The sequence below is a fragment of the Colletotrichum costaricense genome, assembly GCF_030867565.1.
Source record: "Colletotrichum costaricense strain IMI 309622 chromosome Unknown Scaffold_3.1, whole genome shotgun sequence".
NCBI classification, from domain to species: Eukaryota; Fungi; Ascomycota; class Sordariomycetes; order Glomerellales; family Glomerellaceae; genus Colletotrichum; species Colletotrichum costaricense.
Window position 1 is genome coordinate 801201 of NW_026848232.1, and position 25330 is coordinate 826530.

Here is a 25330-nt window from a genome sequence, read left to right on the forward strand (position 1 = left end):
CTTAAGGATTCACTGGCCATGGATGGGCTGCACAAAAACGTTGTCTACCAAATACTCACAGTTGCCTTTCATGAAGATGTCAAAATGCAGCTGTCATTCTCAAGTCTGGTTCCTCACATATTAACTTACACAGACGTTGTCGCTCACACCACTTTACACCGATTACCTTTCATGATGTACATCCCTCAAATCATTTTGTGATTGGTAAACGACTTCATACAATATCTAGCCGCTGATCAAAGGTGTTCAAAGAACAGTAGGTATTCCTGATTTAAACCTCATAATTCTACAATTGCCATGGATGCCCCACTCGAACTCAGTGAACACTGGCGTTCTCCTCCCATGATAAAAGGTGCCTCTAGATTGATATCTGTCGACCATTATGCCATTACTTCTTGCCCTTTCCCTTGGCAGTCGTTGCCTTGGCCTTGGGCCTACCCTTCTTAGGCTTGGCATCTTCATCTTCATCGTCATCGTCATCGCCTGCTTTGGCCTTCTTCGTTGCTCTCTTAGCCTTCGGTTTGGGCGCCTTGATTAGCTTGTCCTTCTTCAAGTCAATCTTGTCCTCGTCCTCCTCGCCCGCATCGGCAGGTTCTGCAACATCGGCATCATCGTCCTCCTCAATAGCTTCTTCGAGATCCGGAGCCTCCTTCGCCACCTTCTTGGGCTCCATGATATTGCTGGCCTTCAAGAAAGGGATAGGATGAGACATTGCGTTGTAGCTGAAGAGTTGTTAGCGCTAAGAATGAATAGCAAGAAGCACGAGTACTTACGTTCGCGTGAATGCCGCTTTTGTCTTGGATTCGATATCAGCCCGGCCCTCAGCTTGCGGACCAACGCCGAGCTCCTGAATCGCATCGAAGTCGTCTCGTGTCAAGTAGTAGCTGTCCATCAGCTCGATAATCTCGTCGACAGATTCCTTGCCTTCGACGGACAACCGGCGTATCATCTGATCCCACAAGACAGGCAGATATTGCTGGCGAACCTCATTGGCGTCTCCAGATGACCTCAACCGCATGTGTGAGTGTAGCTCACGGACAAATCGACCGAGTTTACCAGTCTTGCTGTTGTTGCCGAGCCAGGAGGTGAAGTTGGAGCCCATGAGCTGGCCAGCAACGAAGCTCGATGGTCGAACCGTGCTGAAAACGGCGTGAGTAGGCATGAGACTCCATTGCTGTTGAGGCCCGTGAATCATTCGATCAACCAGATCACCATCACTGATGCTCTCCGCCGCCTGATCTATCAATTCGAGGTACTTCAGGTTCTCTTCCCTCTTGTTGTAACCTCTGTTGTTAAGTGCCATTGGCTTTGAGCGCAGGTAGTTTTCCTGGATCATCAGGTAACTGAACTCATGGTCGTTGAAGTATAGCTCGATCTTTTCATTCAAAGTAGTTTTGCTGGCGGGAGCGAACAGACCACCAGCGAGCATCTTCTGGCAAATATCCCAAGGCTTGAGAACGACGTGTTTCTCCCATGCCTTGGTCATTGCCTTGCCCTTGTCGTAGCTCATCGATGCTTGGTCGAGCTTGGCGGTGGAGATCATGTTGATGATTTGCCGAATATCCTTGTTGCTGCCTTCGATGAGGGCATCGACAACAGGCACAGGTAGCTTGAGGCCTTCGCGATGACATATTGTCATGATACGGGACCGGACCTGTTCTACCGTCGGGCGCCTGAAGGGAACATCCATGGCGACGAAGTCAAACGGCTTCATCTTTGGCAGTTTCCGCTCATTGCAAATGAGAATGAGGGGAATCTCGGTCTTTTTGCAGAACTTAGCCAGGGCTCCAACACCACCACGATCTCCTGCGGACATTCCGTCGACCTCGTCCATAATCAACACAATGTTCTTCTTTTCTCCGTCAACCTTCTTGCCGTCTCCAGCAAAGAAGCCGAGAAGCGATGTGTTGTTCATGATATCAGCGACGCCATTTTCGACTAATTTCTTACTGCGAGTGTCACTGGCGTTGCTCTCAATGACATCGAAGCCCTCGAGTTTGGCAGCCAAGTGTGCTGCAGTGGTCTTGCCGATGCCGGGCGGACCAGAGATTATGATAGCTCGCGTGCCACCCATACCGTCTGCGCCGCGCCGTTGAAAGTCGTACTTGCGTGCCTTTTGCCAATTCCTCAACCAAGCCTGGATCTTCTCGACCTGCGCCTTGTTGCCGCAGATATGATTGAGTGCCGTCGGCGCATACTTTGATGTCCAAAGCTGCACTGGAGCTGCTGTCGGGGCAGGGGCAACTGTAGTCCCCCGAGCGGCGGCTGCTTGCTTGGCTGCCTTCTCTGCTGCAGCCTTCCGGGCCTTCTCTTCTCGCTCCATCTCCATTGCCTGGATCTTGATAGCCTCCTCGTCTTTCTTCTTCTTCTCGCGCGCCTTCTCCGCACCCTTGCCGGAGCCGCCATAGGCAGGCAATTTCCTGATGAGTTCGAACAGGCCCTCCTCGTTGATGGTTTTGATGTTCATGTCCCTGATCTTCTTCAGCTTACTGGGTCCTGCATCGTCTCCCAGGACGACATAGCTGGTCTTGCTACTTGGTGCTCCAGTAATTTTGCCACCGTACTTCTTGACCAACGCCTGACCTTCCTCACGGCCGATGGTTTGAAGGACACCGGTGAAGACGAATGTCAATCCAGAGAGACATTCATCCTCGCCATCGGGCAGTTCCGCGGCACCTGCATTAGCAGGCACAGCCGCGCTGTTTCCTCCACCACCGGCATTCTTCCTCCAGTCAAACTTTGGGGCATTTGGGTCCTGGGGTGGAGGTGTCGGAGGGCGGACAGTGGGGATGTTGTCGAGGATCGACTGATAAGCCGAATCTTCAGGTTCGTCTGCCTTTTTAGCCCTGGGAGCGCGTGGCTTAGCGGGCGCCTTCTTTTTTGGCGGCTGCTCTTCCTCCTCTTCCTCCTCGTCCTCGTCAGGAGTCTTGCGCCTCTTTGTGCCAGCTGCTGCCCTTGTGCTCTTGCTTGGGGTGCCATTGGCGGCACTTCGCGAGGCTACACGCTTCGGTTTTGGTTGAATATCCTCGTCGCTCTCGTCCTCCGCATAGTCGTCGGTCTTTCGCTTGTTGCGACCCTTCACATCAGCAGCAAAGATGTCATCGTCATCCTCATCGTCTTCGTCTTTGTAAGCATCGGCATCGTCGTCGGACTCGATCTTGGTGTATGTCCTGGCGGCGCGCTTCTTGGGCGTTACTTCTACAGGTTTCGCAGTAGTCTTCTTGTTGCGTGGGCTGGTCCTGATCTCGACTTCGGTCTTCACTTTAGTTGCTTGGTCTGGCTTTGCGGCGGGTGCAGGCTTAGCCGCCTTGGAAGATTTGGATGATGCAAAGTAATCGCTGGCTGTGGTCTCGGTTCCCTTAGCAGCCTCGTCTCTGCTACAGAATTAGAAGCAGTCGACGAAGAGGGCAATATAGTTCGCGTACTTAGCCTTCTTCCTGACAGCAGCTTTCGCTGCCGGTTTTCTAGGACGAGTTAGCTTGGTCTTCAACTACAGGGTTTTGGAATCGACTAACGGCGCAGGAGTAGGGTCGGCATCATCGTCGCTGTCCTCGATGACTTTCCTGCCCCTTCGGGCCTTTGGGGGCTCCTCGACCTTTTTTGGCAAGGGCTTCGGGGGCCCGCCTCCCTTCGGCCCAAAGAATGACCTGATATCAGGCATTGCGTTTTGTACAGTCACCTGTCTTCCGTTGAGTGATTGTTGAAAGCAGCGAAAAGTTTATATCGAAAGTTGGCCTACTGTTGCCTGGAGGGAAGTTGGAGGTTGACAGACGAAAAGACCAATCGAGGTCGCCGTGCCTGGCGTCAAGTCGGGAAGCGTGCACGTAATGGATTTCCAGTTGCTACGCGAAAGTGACGCGAGGTCCGTGACCCCGGTCAGTTCACTTTAGAGTGCTGTGGCGCAGCAGCTCCAGGCAAAGCCTCAGCAAAATTATCGCCCAACATCTCAGGCCATCCAAGCCACACCTAAGCTCTCGTGAAGCTAGGGACATTTTTTTGGAGATCGCATCATCAACGACGTTCATCGGCAAGTCGCAAACATGAGGCCCACCGCTCCTACGGCGCTTCTCAGCGCCTTCCAAGGCCTCAGAATATCTACGACGCCGACAGTCAGTCCTCTTAGGGCCGCGATCCGACCTCAATTGACGAAGCCGCTGGTCGCATCCCAGATCCTCCGCGATGCCCGCCCGTTTTCCACGACACCTGCAGCGCAGGGCACATGGCTCGAACCCTCGATCGACCGAACGAAGAAGATGATGAAAGGACGTCCTCGCGTGGCTACGGGAGGATCGACCAAGGGCACGACTGTCATCTGGGGCGACTACGGTCTCCGAATGAAGGATCACCACCGAAGAATCAGCGCCAAGCAGCTCAAGAACGCTGAAGATACGATTAAGATGAGATTACGTGGTCAAAAGTACCGACTGTACAAGAGAGTGTGCTGCAACGTTGGTGTATATGTGTCTGGTAACGAGGTAAGGCTGATGTTGAGGAATTATGGGCGATAGTCAAGTGCTGATTCCCGGACTAGATGCGTATGGGTAAGGGAAAGGGTTCTTTCGATCATTGGGCGGCGCGTGTTGCTGTCAATCAGATCGTTTTTGAGATCAGAGGAATGCTTCACGAGGCTGTTGCGAAGGATGCCTTCCGTCTGGCGGGTAACAAGTTGCCCGGTGAGTACATTCCCAATCGCGTGAAGCACAGCCAAGACTGATTTAATGCTAGGTCAATGGGAGTTTGTACACAAGGGAGCGGCTCCTGTTGTTGGTATTACGAAACTTGAGAACGGTGTTACGTTGGAGGATCTGAAGAGACCAAGAAAGGCGATTGCGCCTGAAGACTTGCTGGCTGAGGCAACGAGCAAGCCCACCAGCGCGGCGTCTACCACTACGCCGTCTGCAGCGCCCTAAAGTTTTGGATGAAAATGATTGTAACATTTACTGCTCTTAACTTTGAGATAGGCTCAGCGCAATCTCAAGTTCATGGAGTGGCTGTACTATAGATGACCTTACCAGATGGGGAGATGTCATTGCGACTGTACAAATAAAGGAAATACCTTTCACACCCATCATTAGTCTACCTTGGGATTATTATTGAAACATGTTTTTTGCACGCATAGGTCTTTATAGAGTCGGATGAATTCGAGGGTCGTTACTATGCGCCAAGTAATGGTGCATGCCTCAAAGCTGTCATGTGTGGCTTGAGGGCACGGGCCTATGCCACCAGCCACGCCTCGATATTTCCCACTTAACGCGAACGCGTCTTCTTTCAGAGCGCATCACCAGAAAGTCCCACGCTCTGCAGCCCGCTCCGCCAGCCAACTTCAGGTCTTCAACACGGCGTTTTCCACATCACAGCAACCAAAATGGCGCTCATTGTCGATAAACATAGACCAAGGTCACTAGATGCTCTGACATACCATCAGGAGCTTTCAGACCGTCTTGGCTCTCTGGTAGGAAGCTACAAATCTGCTCTCTCCTAGGCAGCTGCTCACACATTTTACAGGCTCAGAGCGGAGATTTCCCCCATTTATTGGTATACGGTCCGTCCGGCGCTGGAAAGAAGACACGCATTGTTGCCACACTGAAGGAGCTGTACGGACCCGGTGTAGAGAAGATCAAGATCGATGCGCGTGTTTTCCAGACGTCGAGTAACCGCAAGCTCGAATTCAACATTGTCGCGTCAAACTACCACCTCGAGATCACCCCGTCAGACGTCGGAAACTACGACAGAGTTGTCGTTCAGGATCTGCTGAAGGAGGTGGCACAGACACAACAGGTCGATCAGTCGGCAAAGCAAAGATTCAAGGTCGTGGTCATCAACGAGGCCGACCACCTTACCAGAGATGCGCAGGCTGCGCTGCGTCGCACGATGGAGAAGTACTCTCCTAACCTACGATTGATCCTCCTAGCGAATTCGACGGCAAACATCATCGCCCCCATCCGATCGAGAACATTGCTAGTCCGAGTAGCTGCACCAACCCACGAACAAATCTGTGAGGTTTTGGCAGTGTCAGCGAAGAAGGAAAACTGGCCCATGGTGAAGGGCCTGCATATGAGGATAGCGCAGGAGAGTGGCAGGAATCTGCGACGAGCTCTGCTCATGTACGAGGCTGTCCACGCACAAAAGTAGGACACCTTTGCACGGCATTTGCAGGATCAGAAACTAACAAGCCAACAGTGAGAAAGTCACGGATAGCACACCAATCCCGCCGCCAGACTGGGAGGCACTCATCAGCCAAATAGCGAGGGAGATTGTCGATGAGCACACGCCGGCACGGATTCTCCAAGTGCGAGCAAAGCTATACGACCTTCTCACGCACTGCATCCCGCCAACCACGATTCTCAAGACGCTCACCTTCAAGCTCATTGCGTTGATCGACGATGCCCTGAAGGCGGAGGTGATCAGGTGGTCGGCATTCTACGAGCACCGGATCAGGATGGGCACAAAGGTCATCTTCCACCTGGAAGCGTTTGTGGCCAAGTTCATGAGGATCATGGAGATGTACTTGATGAGCATGGAGCTGTGAGCAAAATGGATAATACAAAAGGAGGCGTTTAGGGGTTCAAGGCGGCATATGTCGGGGGCACATACTTCTTCTACTACTATCGGGCACGCCAGGCCAGTGCCAAAATGCAAACAAGTCCACTTCGCGGTTCCCAACCAGCTGGGTCTCTCATGTGTTTCGCCATCAGTCCGATTGGATGTTTATGAGTGTAAGTCGAGCGTCCAATGTCTCCAAGAGCATTCGGAGCCGCAGTGCATGCATGTGGTAACTTATGATCGATCGGCAAAGCCTCACGGCAGGGCCCATACTTCCAGTCAGGATGACCGACCAGGGTACCGAGGATAGAATGTCAGTTTCTGTATCTTGGGTGCTTAGGCGACGATGCTGCCTCACGCAAGATGCAAGTGAACCTATTGCGTAAATCTGATAGGTCACCACGCAAGCGGCTAGGACGGCTCCTCTTCTTTTTTTGCTTGCACTCAACAATCTGTCATCAGGAGTTCCCCAACAGAAAGGGCGAAATTCCCACATGCTTATATGGAGATGCCAGAGATCCATATTCTGCCGCACGAGGCTCGGAGGACGCGGTGATTTATCCTAAATGGCCCGTTTGAGAGTATCTCCGATTTCCAGAATAAACCCCGACCAAAGGTTGAAGCAACAGCATTTTTTCTTCGCTCTTTGACACGGACAGGTAACCAGTACCTTGTGCTTCTCCACACAAATCGTTTAGATGTGAAAGGATCCTTCGCCCGGGTTTCCCGTAAAGAAGGAAGACCCCTCCAGCCCTCCTTCCCGGGCCACAAATTACAGATGCGGCGGCAACGACGGCGGGACGGCGTTTTGCCCAAGCCTTCCCCCGCGGGTGTCGGGTATGCCAAGACTACTTCCATTCGTCCATCCTATGAGACGGCGGGAGGTGGACTGACCCGGATGAGCAAGGAAAGGTTAGGTCGGAATCAGTCTCACACATGCTGCATAGTACTGTACTGCGTAAGAACAACGGAGCAGGGGGGGTCAATGTGAGGACGGGCAAGGGACCCGGCCTTCTGGAATGGCAGCACGCAGCACGACTAAAACAGCGCATCACAAGCACGGGCGCGCACTTGCCCCAGTGTATCGATACTTCACTGAGGTACTTCGACTGGTGGACATGGGATATCCGGGTGCCCACGGGGTAAAATGCGGGAAGTCAGTGAGCTGTCTGGGGAGTCCAGGGTTGGGTGAAAGGGTTCTGAGGGGGAAAACGCGGAGGCGAGGTGTTTAACTGCAGAAGGCCATCATGCCACGTTTGGTGCTGGACAAAATTTGCTAGCTGGAACGTGAATCTCTTCAATTCGATCATGTTCACAGAGTCGACAGGAACCAGTATTTTTGTATCCTCTTTGGAGGAAAGGGCTCTTGATATGAGGCAAGCCACTTTTCCAGAAGACAGCGCCAGGCGTCAGGTACACAAAAACATGATGCAGGTGCCTTAGGTAAGACAGGCAGCACACAGCACCTGCCTGTTGTGTGTTACATCAGAGGATGGCATCCAACTACAAGGAATCCATGGGCGTCTCTTTTCCTCTCTTGAACCTGCGCAAGCACGAGCGGGACTTCCGTTTAACCCCTCCAACCACACACGCACACCACCACTCGCTACACCAGCAATTTCTATCAATGGTTTTCTTCTGCCTGCAGGGTGCTAGTACAGATGTGCCCCTCCATTTGCCTACAGGCCCATGCCATGCTGCAGCAATACGACAACCAACCTCCTCATGCTGCCTGCAACTTCAGATGGAGGTTACTTGGTTCCCCCAACTGGCGGCGGCCTCGACGGCGGCCATGATAGCTCCGATGCAACTCTAGTATCATGGAGAACAGATCACCCAAGTGGATGCTACTATTCGTACCAATGTACTACGTACGGAGTACTTTGGCAGCCTCCGTAGGTTATTCTGTGGACCGCAGCCGACGTCGGAGATGCCGCATGATAGGACTGTAGTCATCGACAGTCATCACAGTGGGTTCGGGAGCATTTTCTCTCCTCCGAAGGACAATCGGCAACAAGCGCGAGTGCGCAGCCTGAGAGATTACCCACAATCTGCAAGGAGAAAGAAGACAGTTACAAATTGCGACTGCAGGTGTGGTGGATTACGACCCCGGAATCTGCGAGACTTTGTTGAATCCCGACCCAATGCCAGACCCCGAAATGCCTACGAGGAACAGCGGGGCCTGCGGAGCCCTGGGACCGTTCGATTCTCGACTTTGTTGAAGTTACCTCCCGTTGGATGCTCCGATACAAGCGGCATACATTTGTTTGAAGCACAACATCACTGCCTTTGAGAGGACCTGGATTGATGTGGTCGTTGCAAGGTCGTCAAGAAGTCGCGGGAGCCAAGCCAAAGAACACAATCATCAATATGTCATCGTTGGGGTCGTGGCCAATCACGGAGGCCGGAACACCACGGCACTCAAGGGTCGCGCGCCGTGATCAGCATCCATCGTCCTCGGCTGGCGTACACTTGGCTGGGCGACAGCCGCATGGCTTCCTGAATAGCGGCGCAATGCGGTCAGCCTAGGAGGTAGGAGACCTATGAGGCGCAAACTCGACGCCGCTGGGGAAGAAGAGTGCGGGGAACGCTGGGCAGATGAGGGGCAAGCTTTGGTGCCTCGTTCGCTTGACGCCAAAATGATTTGACAGCAAAGCGTCGGGAGACCAGTCTGTCGCATTGACAAATTCTTGGAGCTTCCGGTTGTCCTCGGTCTGGTTCGGCCACTCAAGCAACCAAGGTGATGATGGACGAAGAAGTCGGGTGATGGGCGCCACTTATCCCACTGGCGCATTCTCGGCGGGTTCAGGCCAGGACACGAAAAGACAGGCTACAAAGCGAGACAGAAGACCATGAGAGATGTCGACACTCACAGCCGCGGTGCAAGAAGAAAGCTCCACCAAGACGGTGGCTCACAATATCTCCTGCTTCGATGAAGTGACATGGTCAGTGGTAAATCGATGGATATATATCATAGGGCCGACTTTAGGCGGTCAGGGTATCCATACAGGCTATTTACGAGCACGAGCAGGAGACAACTTCAGTACCGACACTGATTGACACGCGATGCCCCCGTTTTAAGACAGGCTCCCTAGCGCTGATGGTGTGAAAACGAATGGATCGTCACTTGTATACATGAGCGCAAGACTATGAGAAGGCTCTTGGACGTCGTCACCGTCATCCCAATAACAGGCTACCATGGATCACGAGCAGGACCAGGGTCATTGGGCGCTCAATTTGCTCGGCCGGTCGACGGGAGAATCTAATCGGTAGGCGGACAGAGTTCGTCGCATTCAGATGAGCTACGGATACTTGGTAAAGTACTTGCAAGGCACAGTTGCGAGGTCCAATTGTGTCTTTTTTGTCTCTCATTAGCGCAGAAACCCTTCCCCTCCCCCAGACCAAGACCAACCGACGGGCCCAGGAGCATCCAGGCGCGGACGGCAGGCGGGCTGGCGGGCTCCTTTGGCGAGTTTGGAGACGGGTAGCTTGGCGTCCTTGGGCTCTGGGGAGAAGGGTCAAAAGGTACATTCGTCTCGTCTTTGACTGGACGATGCAGGTCTGCGCGGTGTTGGGAGCTGGGTTGGACGCGAGGGGTTGCAGGGAAGGGGAGGGTTCGCAGGTGGTTCGGGGCAAAGGAAAGGCAAGACGCAGCTCAACCCCCGGCCAAGCGGTAACGGTACAGCGGTACAGAGTACGGAGATGGACCAGCCACAGCCCGCCTACAGGCTACAGGAAGCGGACGGGATTGCGGGGTGCCATGGCAAATGATGACCAATGGAGGGCAAGGGATGGGCTGAAGGAGTTTCCCTTTCCGCATGGCTTGTCCCTTTTCTCCATAACATCATCGGCCTGCGCTGCAGTGTGCCATGATCCGTGAATGTGCTCCGTACCGTGGATGGGGCTCCTTGTAGATGGAGACCTGGCTGTATTCACTGACACGCCGCACAATGCCCAAATTTGGGACCTTGGGCTAACGGAGATGCTGTATGAGTGTGACTTAAGTACTGTGAGACTTGAGTAGTGACTGGCGACTGAAGCTATGTATGTACGGGTATGTATGTGTAAGGTAAGGCAAGGTACGGAGTACGGTACTGAGGAGTGAGTGAGTGAGTGAGTGGCTAGTGTCGTTACAAGGAAGCTTCCTTTTAGCTCTCAAGCTTGACGCGGTGCACCGTCCCAGGTCCCGAACAGCGCCTCCGGCTCAAGTTGTCGGTCGACGTGCCCGGAGTGGGAGTCCACGTTTACCAGACGTTCCCAGTACAAGTCCCAACTCCCCATTCGTCCATTAAAAGCAATCCTATCCCCCGTCCAATTCGCGGCTCGGTCACCTGGAGAGCTGGTCTTCTTAATTACGACTCACATCCTCTTCGTCTTTCCCAATTCCTCCTACTCCTCCTCTTCTCTTCACTTCCACAACCCATCTCCGATTACTCCTACATTTCTAGGACATCTCCCCTCTCAATTACATACGCATAAAGCAAACACAACGAGGACAGGATTCAAGGGAACCACCCATTGGGACGTCGACTTGTTTTCTCTGCTGCCGCTACCCGCTTTGCAGCAACGCCTATCTAGGACAACACGCGACTCGACGCTTGACTTGTGGAGAGTTGCGCCAGTTCCGACCCCAGCTTGCGCGCGACCTCCCATCATTACTGCACGAGCAGGACTGCTTCTCTTACGACGAGGACGGCAAAGACGGACGACTGTCGCACGATTCTCACAGCTTAGCAGCGCCAGCGGATCTCTCGAAGCTCGACAGAACCTCTACAAGCCTGCACAAAGTACCCCGCATCGCTTCATAAACAGCACACAATACACACAAACGCACGCACGCAGCACACACACATAAACCACCCCGCCGCCACAATGACCGATGCCGCAGAGCCACAAAAGGCCCCCGTGGTCGCCGAGGCCCACCTCGTTGATACCTTCCGTAAGCCCGAACAGAACCCCAATTTCCTAGCTCCATTTCTGGTCTACTTTTGGTCCCTCGCGCCAAACAGCACCGAACGTCTGCGTCTGCGTCCTCACCCCTTCAACCGCATTTACACGGTTCTCTGGGCGAGCGCAACGCAAAGCCTGACTGCTCTGGCTTCGACCAAATGGTTTCATTTGCATGTCTGTTGGGAGAATCACCATGGCTAATTTTGAATCCCAACAGATCCCCCCCAAAAGATGCTTGACAGTAAGTGCGCCGCCGATTTGCAGAAGCCAGATTCCAGACCCAGACACCCAAGAGTCAGACCCAGTTCCATGGCCTGTTGCCGTCCGAAAGTCGCGTGAGGGGCACTGGAGATTGCCCATAGTGGCTGCAGGGGGTTGTGGTTACTGTGGTCAACCCTATGGATCCCCATCAAGTACTTTGTACTTTCCATGGGAGAAAGAAGGAGGGGCAGCGCAATTCGGAGCTACTGATTGGACATTTTGGGCTAACAATTCTGTCTCCTTCCCGCAGAGCACCCCAGCAAGCCCCACTTGAGCAGTAAGCCATCTTCCCCTCTTTACCCCAATTCCTCCCCTCTTCATTGGCTGACCGGAGCTCCCCCTTCCTCTCCCCTGCTGCAGGTCTCGAGGACTACCAAAAGTTGTACAAGGAATCCATCACCGACCCAAAGGCCTTCTGGGGCACCAAAGCCCGCGAGCTCCTGTCTTGGTTCAGCGATTTCCAGACCGTCTACTCCGGTTCCCTGGCCGGTGGTGATAGCGCTTGGTTTGTTGAGGGCCAGCTCAACGCCTGCTACAACTGTGTCGACCGTCACGCCTTCAAGGACCCCAACCGCGTTGCCATCATCTACGAGGCCGACGAGCCTGGCGAAGGCCGCAATGTCACCTATGGCGAGCTGCTCCGCGAGGTCTCACGCACCGCCTGGGTTCTGAAGCAGATGGGCGTGCGCAAGGGAGACACCGTTGCCATCTACCTGCCCATGATTCCTGAGGCCATCATTGCTCTCCTCGCTTGCGTCCGTATCGGCGCCGTCCACTCCGTCGTCTTTGCCGGTTTCTCCGCCGACTCTCTCCGTGATCGTGTCATTGACGGCAACTCAAAGGTCGTCATCACCACTGATGAGGGTAAGCGTGGCGGCAAGTTGATCGGCACGAAGAAGATTGTCGACGATGCCTTGAAGCAGTGCCCCGATGTGTCCCACGTCCTCGTCTACAAGCGCACCGGCGCCGATGTGCCCATGACAAAGGGCCGTGACTGGTGGTGGCACGAAGAGGTTGAGAAGTGGCCTTCTTACTTCCCCCCTGAGCGGGTCAACTCCGAGGACCCCCTTTTCCTTCTCTACACCTCCGGTTCCACCGGTAAGCCCAAGGGTGTTATGCACACTACTGGTGGCTACCTCGTCGGTGCCGCCGCCACGGGCAAGTACGTCTTTGACATCCACGATGGCGACCGTTACTTCTGCGGTGGTGATGTCGGTTGGATTACCGGACACACCTACGTCGTATACGCCCCTCTGCTGCTCGGTGTGAGCACCGTCGTCTTCGAGGGCACACCCGCCTACCCCAACTTCTCGAGATATTGGGATATCATCGCGAACCACCAAGTCACCCAGTTCTACGTCGCCCCTACCGCTCTGCGGTTACTCAAGCGGGCCGGTGACCAGCATGTCAAGGGCGACATGAAGCACCTCAGAGTGCTCGGCTCCGTCGGTGAGCCCATCGCCGCCGAGGTCTGGAAGTGGTACTTTGAGGTTGTCGGCAAGGAGGAGGCCCACATTGTAGACGTAAGTGAAGCTGGCATTGACGCGAGGATATAACAGGACTAACACAACTGCAGACGTACTGGCAGACCGAGACGGGCTCCAACGTCATCACTCCCCTGGCCGGTGTCACGCCGACCAAGCCCGGTAGTGCTTCGTTGCCCTTCTTCGGCATCGAGCCCTCCATCATCGACCCCGTTTCCGGCGAAGAGATTCACGGCAACGATGTCGAGGGTGTGTTGGCCTTCAAGCAGGCATGGCCCAGTATGGCCCGCACCGTCTGGGGCGCTCACAAGCGCTACATGGACACGTACCTGAATGTTTACCCAGGCTACTACGTGAGTCTCGCCTGCTATTTGACAATGTTGTACACTGGCTGACAATGACTCTAGTTCACCGGTGACGGTGCCGGCCGTGACCACGAGGGCTTCTACTGGATCCGCGGCCGCGTCGACGACGTCGTCAACGTCTCTGGCCACCGCCTGTCGACCGCTGAGATCGAGGCCGCGCTCATCGAGCACCACTCCATCGCCGAGGCCGCCGTCGTCGGCGTCGCGGACGAGCTCACCGGCCAGGCCGTCAACGCCTTCGTCGCCCTCAAGGACGGCAACGAGGCCTCGGACGCGCTGCGCAAGGAGTTCATCATGCAGGTGCGCAAGAGCATCGGACCCTTTGCCGCACCAAAGGCCGTTCACATCGTGCCCGATCTGCCCAAGACCCGCTCCGGCAAGATTATGCGCAGAATTCTCCGCAAGATCTTGGCTGGTGAGGAGGATCAGCTTGGTGATGTTACGACTGTAAGTTTGAAAACACCTCTTTATGCATACAAGTGTGCTAATGCAAAGAATAGCTTTCGGATCCTTCCATTGTTGAAAAGATTATCAACATTGTCCACGAGGAAAAGAGAAAGAAGTAAATGCAGAACGACGATGGTAGGAGAGTGAGGGAGAGACAGGAGAGACGTGAGTGATACCATATGAACAGAGGAGGATGGATATAGGTACGAACCGATCGGTTTGATGTACCGTCCCGCCTGGAAACCCCCATGAATAGCTTTTCTAGGGTTATTGCTTCTTGTTTTTTGCCATATAGCGAACCATATTTTGAAATATTTTCGAGTCCAAATGCCAAAGAGGAAAAAAACATGGAAACATACACTGCCTATTCATCGCGTGCCACGCCACATGCCTCACAGGCCCGGCATGATATCGGACTTAGCTTGATATCTTGATGACGAGTGGGCAAACCCATTCTGAAACTTGATACATGGTTCCCACCGATCAACGGGTCAGCTTGAAGGGTATGATCAAAGTCAAGGAAGGGTGTGCCTGCTGATACAGTATTTGTAGTTGACGAAGCTACCCTTTTGCCACCGAGACTCAGCTGCTCTCTTGAACACCGAGAAACATTGGTCACGACAGCGGCCCGATCGTTGATGGAGACCGTGGAGAGTCAGTCTGCGGTCACTGAGAACCCGGGAGTAAAAAGAAAGGAACAGAGACGGGTCCGTCCGTCCGTGTGTATCTGCAGCTTGCTGACACTCGGATGCCCCTCTCTACAAGTAGACTCGGCGCTCCGCCCGCCCCCGGAGGGAGAAAAAGTCCGGGCGCGCTAGTTGGTGGTGGGTTTCGAGGCCGGAGACAAGATGGGGGGGGGGGGGAGAGAGAGAGAGAGAGAGCACGGCCAGCGGGAGATGCGTGACGCTAGAACGGCACCATTCGCGGGCCTCGCGGCCTCGCAGGACGGAACGATGTCGTTTTTGCGGGTTTTGCTATGCATGCGACATCTGTAGGTTGGGTTCTTGTGTGATGGGGGCTGGGAAGCGAAGTGTGTTTCTGCATTCACCGTTCTGTGCAGAACCGGGCCGAGATACAATTGCAGACGGAAAATGGTGTCTGCCTGTTGGTTTCCTTTGGTGAACAAGGAGGCGGGAGTAGGCGGAGAGGAAAGGCTCGGTCTCTACGGGAGAATCTGGTGGGACAGGTACCGGCGCCTCCCCGTAACGTGCCTTGGAAGCATAGCCTCACTCTCGTGCGTCGCCAGCTCGTTTCTCCCATTCACGAAGGGTGTGTGTAGGTAGAAGTCGGTGGGTGCATGTGCGGATGGCTTGGAAGACGAATTGGAGGCAACCCCGATGTCGTCGTCATCATTGTTCTCAGGACCGAACAGCGCCTTGCTGTGTCCATCCTTCCCCAATCCGTAGCCTCTTGGCTGAGGGCCTACGCGGTACTGGTTGGACTTGGCATGTCATCAAAGGTATCTCTTATATCCGAGTAGAGAATGGGGACTCTGCCGTACCGTCAATTTTGTGTTTTCGATTAGTCTTCTGCCGCTAGGTGCTTAGGTTTGGCAAGACACGTGGCTGTGGGAGTAATGGAGTAATGTAAGTAGAAAGCAGTGTTAGGTGTACGCTTACACCGAACGGAATCCCTCGGGGCCCTCTCTGAGACGAAGGTTGTCCAACTGGACAATGATCACGTGAGTAACTGTGTAAGTGAAACTATAGCAGTAGTCAAGAAATCACGATATACCCTGGCTCCAACATCAACTCTTTCCTACATGGCAGCGTACCTGTAATTACAATTCATGTGGCACGGAGTAGTGGTCATGGATCATGATGGAGTACTCCGGAAGAAGGCAGCTTCCGTCACTCCCCATCGTTCTGGCTTCTACATACTGTCCAAGAAAGTATCAGATGACGATCAGACGGAGACGGAAACCCAAGAGCCACGATCGACCTGTTCGGGCCAAGAAATCAAGGCTAGACTCCTGAGGAGTCCGTCCTAGCAGGCGAGACGTCCCCCCCCGTGGACTTGGCGTCCAAAGATGCGGCGGCCTCAGGTGCCGTGAACTGCTCGGAGGTAATTTGATACCCTGATGCGTGTGGGGAAAAAAAAGGTTGGATTCTCTCGGAAGACAGGGAACATAACATGGAGGAGGCCTCCTTGGATAAGGTAAGGTAAGGTGAGAGATCCAGTTGGGATACTTGTGAAAGGGCACTATCCATCTCCACCGACTTTTGGTAATGGCTATCGATTATTCAGCAAGCAAGAGGGTTCAGAAACGAAATGGTTGGTCGAGAGAAGAACTTGTTTTGTTTCGTTTGGCTTTTTTTTCTTGTGCATGCAGAAAGCAAAGCCACCACATGATGGGGTCTGACGCGCAATCCTCATGAGGGGGGGGGGGGCCGAGATGTAAGTTGTGCTAGTGTAAGTAGTTGGATGTGCTTGTTTTTTTCTTCACGCTGCGTGAGTGCGGCGGTACTGCACGGTATCGGCGGAGGATCAGAGTCTTAACTCCGACCTTTTCGACTGACTGACTGACTGACTGACTGACCAGCGCGGGCTGTGTAGAGAGATGGACATTAGGGAAAGGCGGTGTTGATGCCAATGGTTGCTCTAGAAATCTAGGCCGTCTGATGTTTTTCCCTGGTGAAAAGCCAAGGTGTAAAATGAGGATGGATGATTGGTTCGGTCGATAGCGGGGAGGGGGAGTATTGAGATTCTGAACTCTGTCATCCATTCCCATGCCGTCCCTGTACGCGGGAGGTTTAATCAACTCTGGGGTTTCTTCTGAATGTGTAACTTCCAATACTACTTCGCTTGAGACCCTGGAAATTGGAGCTGCCTGGTAACTCGTACCGAACCAAGCTGTCTCGGGTGCGTGCCTAGGTGTATTAGAAGCGTTCTCTTGCTGATACTTTGTGAAGAAGAAGCAGCAAAATGAAACTTCCAAGTGAAGGATGAGTGACATCAGGAAAAAGAGAGACCAATTAGGTTTAGCGGTCCCGAACCACGCAGTCCCCGGGCCCAGAGACAGAGTTGGCTCCGTCAGAGAACTCTAAGCCAAGCCCTGCTCAGCCTCCCGAAAGTCAGGGACCCAGTGTATAGAGAGGGGGGAAGGGAGACGTAAGCTTCAATAAGCTTACTCGTTTTTTCGGTGGTGAATGGGAACACCGGACTGGTAGTAGCAGAACAACAAGCAAGTAGGACACAACCCAAGCACCAAGACCGTCCCATCCGACGCGCGCGGGCGGGGGGGAGGTTGAAGGAAATGGCCCATCTCGCCAGATGGGAAAGCGTTTACCGTTGGGTAAAGAGTGGCAGAGAAGGAAGCCAAGAAAAAGTGATGAGCATGATAGTGGTATCTCGGCGCAATTGAATGATCCACAGATTCCATTCCGTCAAAGAATCGGAGAACATTCCAAGATTTCGGGGAGAATAGAAGAAAAATACTTAAACCATTGTGGATGCATGCACCACTGGACGGATCAGACCAGATTGTGCGTTTTGTCCTTGAGGCTATACACAATAGAGATCTCGACATTTCTCCTAAGCTCCCCGTCAAAACGTCAAACTTGAATAAAGGCTTGAAGAACCCCCCTCACTCGGGTTGCTATTGCCGGCATCATTTCTCGACGAAACCCTTTCCCAAGGGTGAGGCAGTTGCCATTGGCCGAGAAAGCGCCCTATTTTGCAGTCTACCTGGCCCAGCGTGCCATTCCATTGGGCTCTGAAACACACAACGGGAAAAAGGTCGCAACTTGGAGCCAAGGGTTTGGGCCTTTGGGGAATCTGGAAGGGAAAAACCACCACCAACGTCGGAAAAAGGTACGTATTCTGTCTATAACAGCACGGCTAAGAATAGCCCACGATTACACAGCTCTGTGTAAAGTAGGGACCCCCCTCTGTCGAGGGAAGGGAAACCCAACACACCACCACTCATTGAATGTGCATGTGCAGGAGAATCCTCAGAGAAACCGCTGACACGCTGCCAATTGCTCAGCCCGATACGTCTTTCCCAGGGCTGCCATCTCATCCCATCACGTCCAGTCCTTCCCCTCTCCATTCATCGGCTCCATTGCCTTGCTAGGCCATCGGCCCCCTCTACATTCACGGGAGTTGGAGCAGGTATTCGCGGGACTTGGACTCCAACGGCCCTCCTAGGTCTCCTCGTGCCTCAGCTCAGACGAGGACAGTGTCAGATCCCCGGGAAAGGAGCATCTTGGCTTTTGACGCCGGGATTCCCCTCTCGCTACAGCCTACGAACGCAACGCAACGCACGCACCCGCATCCCACTTGGTGTCGGCATCGAAGAGGTATGTTGGAACGAAGCTTTTTTTTTTTTCCCCTTTCTTGCAGTCTTCCTATATTTGCATGAGCCTGAATCATTGCGTGCATATGTCGGTCAGCGCCATGAGATGAACTATAGCGCAGACATTACGAAGTATACAGAAGCCCCGATGCCGGCTTCTGCGTCAGTGGTTTTTTTCTGGCTGGACCGGAATCAGGCTACGGGCGGCGGGTTCTTCGGCCTTTCTTCTTTTTTTTCTTTCGTGGCCCATTTTCCTCTCGTTTAATTCCTATCCGGGGTGTTGGTGTCAGTGACAAGCTAGCCCAAGTGCCTGGGATGGATCACGAGAGCGAGCGAAGCAAGCGCAGCGTCCAGCGTAGCGCCCGTGTTGGCGTCCATGGGCTCGGGGTCGATGGGGGATCGACCGGGTCGCAGAATTAATTGGCATTTGCGGCTTCCGTTGCCAAAAGGTTGTCAGCAACTAACAGTGAAACAGGGACACAAAATCCGAACCATTCTCCATCCTGACATCCTTCCACTGCGTACTACGTACAGTACCTACGCAGTAGACTTCTTCTTCTCCTCCTCCCCCGGTCCTGGAGAAAGGTACACCACCAGCCAGTCAGGAGTCTAGAGGGGAGAGAAAAGAGTGTGCAGAGCCACAATAGAGCCCATCCCGCAACCTTGATTCTCACTCACCCGACCCAACCACCCCTTTTGGGACTGTCGTTTATTTCCATTCTCTCTCTCTTGCATCGTACTCAACACAACAAACCGAGAGAAACCACTGTACGGGTACTCCGTACATACAGACAGACACAAAAACCGGGTTGGTTGCCAGGGACGCTACGGACGCTACGGGTACTTTGCACAGCGTGCATTGTCCCAGCCCCCACGAGGATACTTGGACATTGGCGTTGCCACTGCCGCGTCGCCGAGTAGCACTAGGCCAAGAGTTACCAAGACGTCGCCCAGCCCGCCTGTGGAATCCACAGCACCTCCCGAGCTCCAATACAGTTGGTCCACGCCCCCGTACCAAGAGATCGTGTTGCGCAATCCACCGTTCATCTCACACTCGCACACTCTTTGGCACTTTGCAGTGGACTCTCACCCTCACTCTCACTCTGCAGTGTGCCACACGCCCCCCGAGGAATCCCACATCCGCAAGTTCCTGAGCACTGGCGCTCTCTCCTCTTCCGTCACCCGTCGAACGGCCGCCAGCACCCGGACTTTCCACCTTCTTTTCCCCGTCCACCACTCTCCATTCGTTCATTCTTGTTTTATTACTTTGCTGTCCGTCTGGTTACCTTTTTCGTTCGTCATCCCATCGTCTTCGTGTGTGTATTTGCTCTTTTTTGGAAACCACCCGGGACAACGCGGTGCGACGTGGGCACAACAGTGGTTTAAGACGATCGCAAACCGGCCCTCTTCCTCTCTCTCAATCTCCCCTATTCGAGAGGCTTACGCAACACCACAACTGAGAGGCCTCTCTGAGCCTCACCCCGTTTGCGGGGACACCACCACAAACCATGGTTTCCTTCAGGACCATAGCTGCCGCCTTTGCCGGCCTCGCGGCTCTTCCCCAGAGTGTTTATAGTATGTATTTGGAAAGTGATGGTGTACTGCGAGGCGTACTGACGACGGCGAACAGCACACTCGACACAGCGCAACCCGCTGAGTTATGTCACCATCCTCGAAGATGCCGTTTTCCACTCCCCTTCACAACACTGCCACGCCCTTTCGCACTTCGATCTCACTTTTTCTCTACACGACAAGCAACAGGAAATACGCCTTGCGCTGGAACCGAACGATGACATTCTCCACAACAATCTCCAAGTGAATTACATGGGCCACGACGGCAAGATCCACACCACAGAAACTGTCGACAGGTTAGAGCACCGGGTATTCAGGGGAAAGGCATTCGTACGCCACGAGGGAAGCCCCAACGACTGGAGGCATGCTGGATGGGCTCGAATCACGGTACACCGAGACGGCGCGGAACCCATTTTCGAGGGCGCTTTCCGCATCGACGACGACCACCACCGAATCCAGACCGGAACCAACTACCATGCGCGCAAGCACCGCGAGGACCCCGACGCTCCGGGCAAGGGTCGGAATCCCGACGAGTACATGGTGGTCTGGAGGGACTCGGATATTATCGAATACTGGACCGACCGTGAGGATCTAAAGAAGAAGCGGGAAATTTTCGGCCGGTCTTCATGCAACTCGGACAGCTTGGACTTCAACACTGACTACAAGATCTTTGACGCGCGGGATACCGAACCTCTGCAGTCCGTGCCATCAAACTCTCTCTTCGGACGCAACATCTTCGGCAGGCAGATTGACGGCAGCACCGGTAACAACGGCGCAGGTGTCAACCTCGTCTCCACCATCGGACAAACCAACGGATGCCCGACGACGCGCAAGATCGCCCTCCTTGGCGTCGCCACGGATTGCACTTACACCGCTGCTTTCAACTCGACGCAGGCTGTTAGACAAAACATCATCGACGTGATCAACGCCGCCTCCGAGGTGTATGAGAGCACATTCAACATCTCGCTCGGAATTCAGAATCTCACAATCAGCGACGCCAACTGCCCTGGACAGGCCAGCTCGACCGCCCCGTGGAACGTCGCATGCAGTAACAGCGTCACCATTACCGATCGTCTCAATCTCTTCTCGGCGTGGCGTGGTAAGTCCAACGATGACAACGCCTTCTGGACGCTCCTGAGTACCTGCGGCACCGATTCCGCTGTTGGTCTGGCGTGGTTGGGACAGGCCTGCACCGATGGGGCCCAGACATCAGGCAGCGGCAGTAACAATGAGACGGTCGCGTCAGCCAACGTAGTGATTCAAACGCCAAGTGAGTGGCAGGTTATCGCTCACGAGGTCGGCCACACCTTTGGTGCCGTACACGACTGCACTTCCGACACTTGCAGCAATGGCGATTCCGACATGCAGCGGTGCTGCCCCCTGAGCTCCAGCACCTGTAATGCGGGTGGTTCTTACATTATGAACCCGTCGACCGGCACCGGTATCAGAGCATTCTCTCCTTGCAGTATCGGTAACATTTGCTCCGGTCTTCTCCGTAACCAGGTCAAGTCGTCTTGCTTGACGAACAACCGAAATGTCAACACCATCACCGGAAGCCAATGTGGTAACGGCATTGTTGAGTCTGGCGAGGACTGCGACTGCGGTGGAACCTCTGGCTGTGGCAGCAACAGGTGCTGCAACCCCACGACGTGCAAGTTCACCACCGGATCAGTCTGCGACCCCGCCAACGAGGACTGTTGCAACGGCCAGTGCCAGTTCGCTTCCAACGGTACCGTGTGCAGAACGAGCACCGGTTCTTGCGACCCCCAGGAGACCTGCAGCGGCTCATCATCAACGTGTCCCAGCGACGAGCACAAGGCTGACGGTGATTCTTGCGGTAACTCTGGCGAGGGCCTCACCTGCGCCTCTGGACAGTGCACCTCTCGTGATCAGCAGTGCAAGACCGCCTGGGGATCGCGAACCAATTCCACATCGGTAACCTCCTGCAACAGCGGCAGCTCAGACTGCATGATCTCCTGCAACGTCCCCAGCATCGGCAACGGCGCCTGCGTGACGATGAACCAAAACTTCCTCGACGGCACGTCGTGCACGGGCGGCGGCAAGTGCTCCAACGGCGTCTGCCAGGGCGCCAACGCCGGCACCGAGATCATGGACTGGATCCAAAACAACAAGGGCATCTTCATCCCCGTCGTCATCGTCGTCGGCCTCCTGGTCCTCATTGTGTTGTTTAGCTGCATCTGCGGCGCGTGCCGGCGGAGCAGGAGCCGGCAAAGAGCTAAGCGCCTCAAACCCGTGCCCGTGCCGGCGATGGCGCACAATGGCGGGTGGAACAGCTACGGGGGCGCGTGGAGTAACCCTAACATCCCTCCGCCGCCGCCGGCTGCTACGCGGCCCGGCGCGCCTCCGCCTTATCATGGCGGTGACCCCTACCAGAACGGAGGTTGGGAGATGAACAGGACTCAAAGCGCCAGGTACGCCTAAAGATGCGGTGTGACCTGGGACAGCTCAAGGAGGGAATATACAGGACGGGACGAGTTGGATATTACTCTAGACCATTGCATTACCCGGCGTTGGCGGTGCTTTTTTCTTGTTTTCATTTACTATTATTACTGCCCCCCTTTTGGATTCAAATTCCATCTTGGGGGGAGCTTCGACGATTGCACATTGGAACCACGGCAAACCTGTTCTTCTAGACGGGATTGCCATTTCGTGTAATTATGATGACCAGAGAGAGGTCTGGGGTTGTATACCTACTTGTAGGGATAAACCTGGCCTGACCTTAGCTTACCTAGAGAACGGCAGAGGGGAGAGAGAGAGAATTACATAGCTTCTATAAGGTCAGCTGGCTGATCCGGTGCGGATACCAGCGGGAGACCGACATACGATCCCTTTTTCACATTGACGTTTCACGTACTGAGAACTTTTGGCTGGTATTCAGTCGTGATGTGGACCCATTGGCAGTTTGTCTGACTAGAGAGAGTGTGTATTTCAGGATGCTGGACGTGATGATGACTCCGTAACTCCATTTACGCCGTGCTATTTCTCTTCTTCCTCATGTGCCTCGATTTGAGGCCAACCTCGTCCACTACAGCCGAGGGATGTTCCCCTCCTCCCCCGTCCCCCCACGTTTGGTCGCGTCAAGACCGTCCACGAGTTAAACGTCAAGGCGGAGCAAGCTGCTTCCCCGTAAAGATACCAATCCTCTCAAGAAGACCCCATTCCCCAAATCTCAAAACCAAGGTCCCAACCCCGTAATCCCGCAAACCGCGTCAAGAGTGTCGTGTCATACGTCAGAGGCCGTCAGAGGGTAAAAAGGAAAGTGCCATGCAGCCCGTGGCCCGATGTCAATGACGACCCATCCGGTCCCCTCCAGCGCTCCGCCGCCTCGGATCCCGCCGCGCCGAAGACGACGACGCCGACGCCTTGCGGTGGTCCGACTGCTGCCGGTGCATCGGCTCCTCGTCAAAACCGCAGAGCATGCGGGTGAAGTGGAGGCGGGTGCCGGGTATGCTCTGCAAAGGACGTCAGTTTGGTGCGCGATGTACATGGAATGAGAAAGACGGATCGAAAGAAAAAAAAAAGGGGGGGGGAGAAAAGGGGAAAGGTACTTACGTCTCCGCGACTACACGCATACATGGCCAACTTCTCCGGATCCTCAAGCACAGCGACAGCCCAAAGCTTCCTTCTCCTGACCTCATGCGAATCACCATCGCCCACACCTCCCCCTCCTCCCCCGGCTAACATCCCACCGCCACCGCCGCCGTGATGTCCCGCCCCGGGACCGAGGTGTCCCAACCTACCCACCCCGCCGCCGCCCCTCGAAGGCGAACCCCCGGCCCCGCCTTCAAACTCGAGATCCGAGTCCGAGGGGCTGTCGTGCGGCGAGTAGGGGTCTTTCCCGCGCGCTTGGCGGTCGCGCATGGCGGGTGTGAAGGAGGGTGCTCCTGTTGCCCCCGATGCGCCGCTGCCGCCGGCGCGTGTTGTGGAGGTGGAGGAGGATGCGGAGGGGTGGTTTGAGGGGGAAAAGTAGGGGCGTTGGGGGGTGTAGTATGGTGCTGACATTTTTTCCTTGTGTGTGATGTGTATGTTGTGAGAGTGGTTGACGGGTTGTGGTTTAGCGTGTTGCATGTGGATGAGTGAGAGATGAGAGGTCGCAAAGGTCGGTTGGTGAGAGCTCTCAGCTGCTAGGTCGATTAGGCACGGCGGGTGTGTGCGAGGTTGATCCTGCCTGGCGCCGTTTCGTTCACCTCACTCAACACGCAGTCGCCTCGCTCGTTAACCCGATCGTCAAAAAAAAGATAAATCCGTCCAGCAGTGTCGAGATATCGCGAGCTAAAAAACCACGTCGGATCTCAGTGAGACAAAAAAGCACGCCCCCCTCAGTCAGTCGCGATCGTCGAGTCCGCCACGGGAAGAAGTCGAAAAAAGAAACAATGCGTTCTTCGAATCGTCGTCGAGGGCGGGAAGACAATGGGATTGAGACTCCGCACCTTCTTTGGCAATCAGAGGAAGGGAAACGGACGCGGCGCACGGATGAAAAATGGAGGGGACGTCGTCGTTGGAAATCACACGTGCGGGGCACGACATTGAAGGAGAGGCGCTGGCAAAAGTGTGGCTGGGGTTTCCCGTTCCCTTTACACTGTCCCCTCCCTCCCCCTCTCCGTCGTCCGTCCGGATCCGATGCGGGGGCCCGGGCTGCCATTTTTGTCACGTCTAACCAAGCCGTCGGTGATCTAAGGTAGGTAACTTTGAAGCCAAATCACATACCTTACATTTTGCATTGGAAGCTATAATGACGGTGATGTAGAATTTCTGACATAGAGCCTTCCCACCATAGGCTGTCGCTCTTCATCACCTCGCGATAGGTCTAGAACCACAATGGTATTCTGTAGTCCTTCACGACATCGTCAAAAAATTACACACAAATCAAACCAGCGTGAAGTCAAGTGTCATAGTTTCCTTTTTCCATATCGTTTGGTATATACAGGCATAGTGTACAACGTGCTGAGCCCTCAAGTGTCAAAGTAAGTACCCCTCCTCCGCTGGCGGGACACGAGTACGTTGGAGAACAATCAGTCAACCAGAGGGGGGAAAGAGACCGAATCATCTACCACGGTGACATCTAAACCAACGCAGACGCCAGTCGTCCTTTCCAGAAACTTCAGTTGTAATGTGAGATGGAAGGTATGCGTATGCAAGAAGGCAGCCGGTTCCCCGCCCCAACCCCGTTTGTTGGGGACCTGTCTGAAATCATCGATAAACAACACCGCCGCGACGCCGGATAACTGCAAAAATTCGAAAGTGGTAAATGTACGACACAGAATCGTTTGGTTGAGACTCTCGGAGGGTGAACATGGTTTCCCCTTTCTCGGAAGGTCTCGGTGGTTTGATGTTGGACTACCGAGTCTCTATAACGTCTAACACTCCATTGGAATGCTTTGAACGACTTT

At 54.3% G+C, this 25330-nt stretch overlaps 8 protein-coding genes across 8 annotated transcripts; 5 read left to right on the forward strand and 3 right to left on the reverse strand.

Annotated features, from left to right (window-relative positions):
* Window positions 1–388: 388 nt before the first annotated feature.
* CCOS01_03084 (replication factor RFC1 C terminal domain-containing protein) lies at window positions 389–3661 on the reverse strand (the record flags this gene model as incomplete). Its single annotated transcript, XM_060451270.1, has 4 exons — window positions 389–722; window positions 774–3374; window positions 3426–3464; window positions 3516–3661. The coding sequence occupies 4 exons, from the start codon at window positions 3659–3661 to the stop codon at window positions 389–391; spliced, it is 3120 nt and encodes a 1039-aa protein (XP_060317535.1).
* A 379-nt stretch (window positions 3662–4040) lies between these two features.
* CCOS01_03085 (ribosomal protein L16p/L10e) lies at window positions 4041–4910 on the forward strand (the record flags this gene model as incomplete). The annotated part of the gene is made up of 3 exons (XM_060451271.1): window positions 4041–4475; window positions 4532–4673; window positions 4726–4910. 3 exons carry the CDS (start codon window positions 4041–4043, stop codon window positions 4908–4910), a joined length of 762 nt encoding a protein of 253 aa, XP_060317536.1.
* Window positions 4911–5365: 455 nt separating this feature from the next.
* On the forward strand, window positions 5366–6529 carry CCOS01_03086 (replication factor C subunit 5; the record flags this gene model as incomplete). Its single annotated transcript, XM_060451272.1, has 3 exons — window positions 5366–5452; window positions 5506–6128; window positions 6181–6529. The coding sequence occupies 3 exons, from the start codon at window positions 5366–5368 to the stop codon at window positions 6527–6529; spliced, it is 1059 nt and encodes a 352-aa protein (XP_060317537.1).
* A 792-nt stretch (window positions 6530–7321) lies between these two features.
* Window positions 7322–7775, forward strand: CCOS01_03087 (uncharacterized protein; the record flags this gene model as incomplete). The annotated part of the gene is made up of 2 exons (XM_060451273.1): window positions 7322–7420; window positions 7506–7775. The coding sequence occupies 2 exons, from the start codon at window positions 7322–7324 to the stop codon at window positions 7773–7775; spliced, it is 369 nt and encodes a 122-aa protein (XP_060317538.1).
* Window positions 7776–11316: 3541 nt separating this feature from the next.
* On the forward strand, window positions 11317–14169 carry CCOS01_03088 (acetate-CoA ligase; the record flags this gene model as incomplete). The annotated part of the gene is made up of 7 exons (XM_060451274.1): window positions 11317–11482; window positions 11711–11734; window positions 12005–12031; window positions 12115–13277; window positions 13331–13591; window positions 13646–14050; window positions 14104–14169. Coding segments are annotated over 7 exons (2112 nt in total), but the record flags the coding sequence as incomplete, so codon positions are not given.
* A 5012-nt stretch (window positions 14170–19181) lies between these two features.
* CCOS01_03089 (uncharacterized protein) lies at window positions 19182–19487 on the reverse strand (the record flags this gene model as incomplete). Its single annotated transcript, XM_060451275.1, has 2 exons — window positions 19182–19419; window positions 19450–19487. The coding sequence occupies 2 exons, from the start codon at window positions 19485–19487 to the stop codon at window positions 19182–19184; spliced, it is 276 nt and encodes a 91-aa protein (XP_060317540.1).
* Window positions 19488–19855: 368 nt separating this feature from the next.
* On the forward strand, window positions 19856–22361 carry CCOS01_03090 (disintegrin; the record flags this gene model as incomplete). Its single annotated transcript, XM_060451276.1, has 2 exons — window positions 19856–19922; window positions 19978–22361. 2 exons carry the CDS (start codon window positions 19856–19858, stop codon window positions 22359–22361), a joined length of 2451 nt encoding a protein of 816 aa, XP_060317541.1.
* An 863-nt stretch (window positions 22362–23224) lies between these two features.
* On the reverse strand, window positions 23225–23942 carry CCOS01_03091 (uncharacterized protein; the record flags this gene model as incomplete). The annotated part of the gene is made up of 2 exons (XM_060451277.1): window positions 23225–23392; window positions 23493–23942. 2 exons carry the CDS (start codon window positions 23940–23942, stop codon window positions 23225–23227), a joined length of 618 nt encoding a protein of 205 aa, XP_060317542.1.
* Window positions 23943–25330: the final 1388 nt, after the last annotated feature.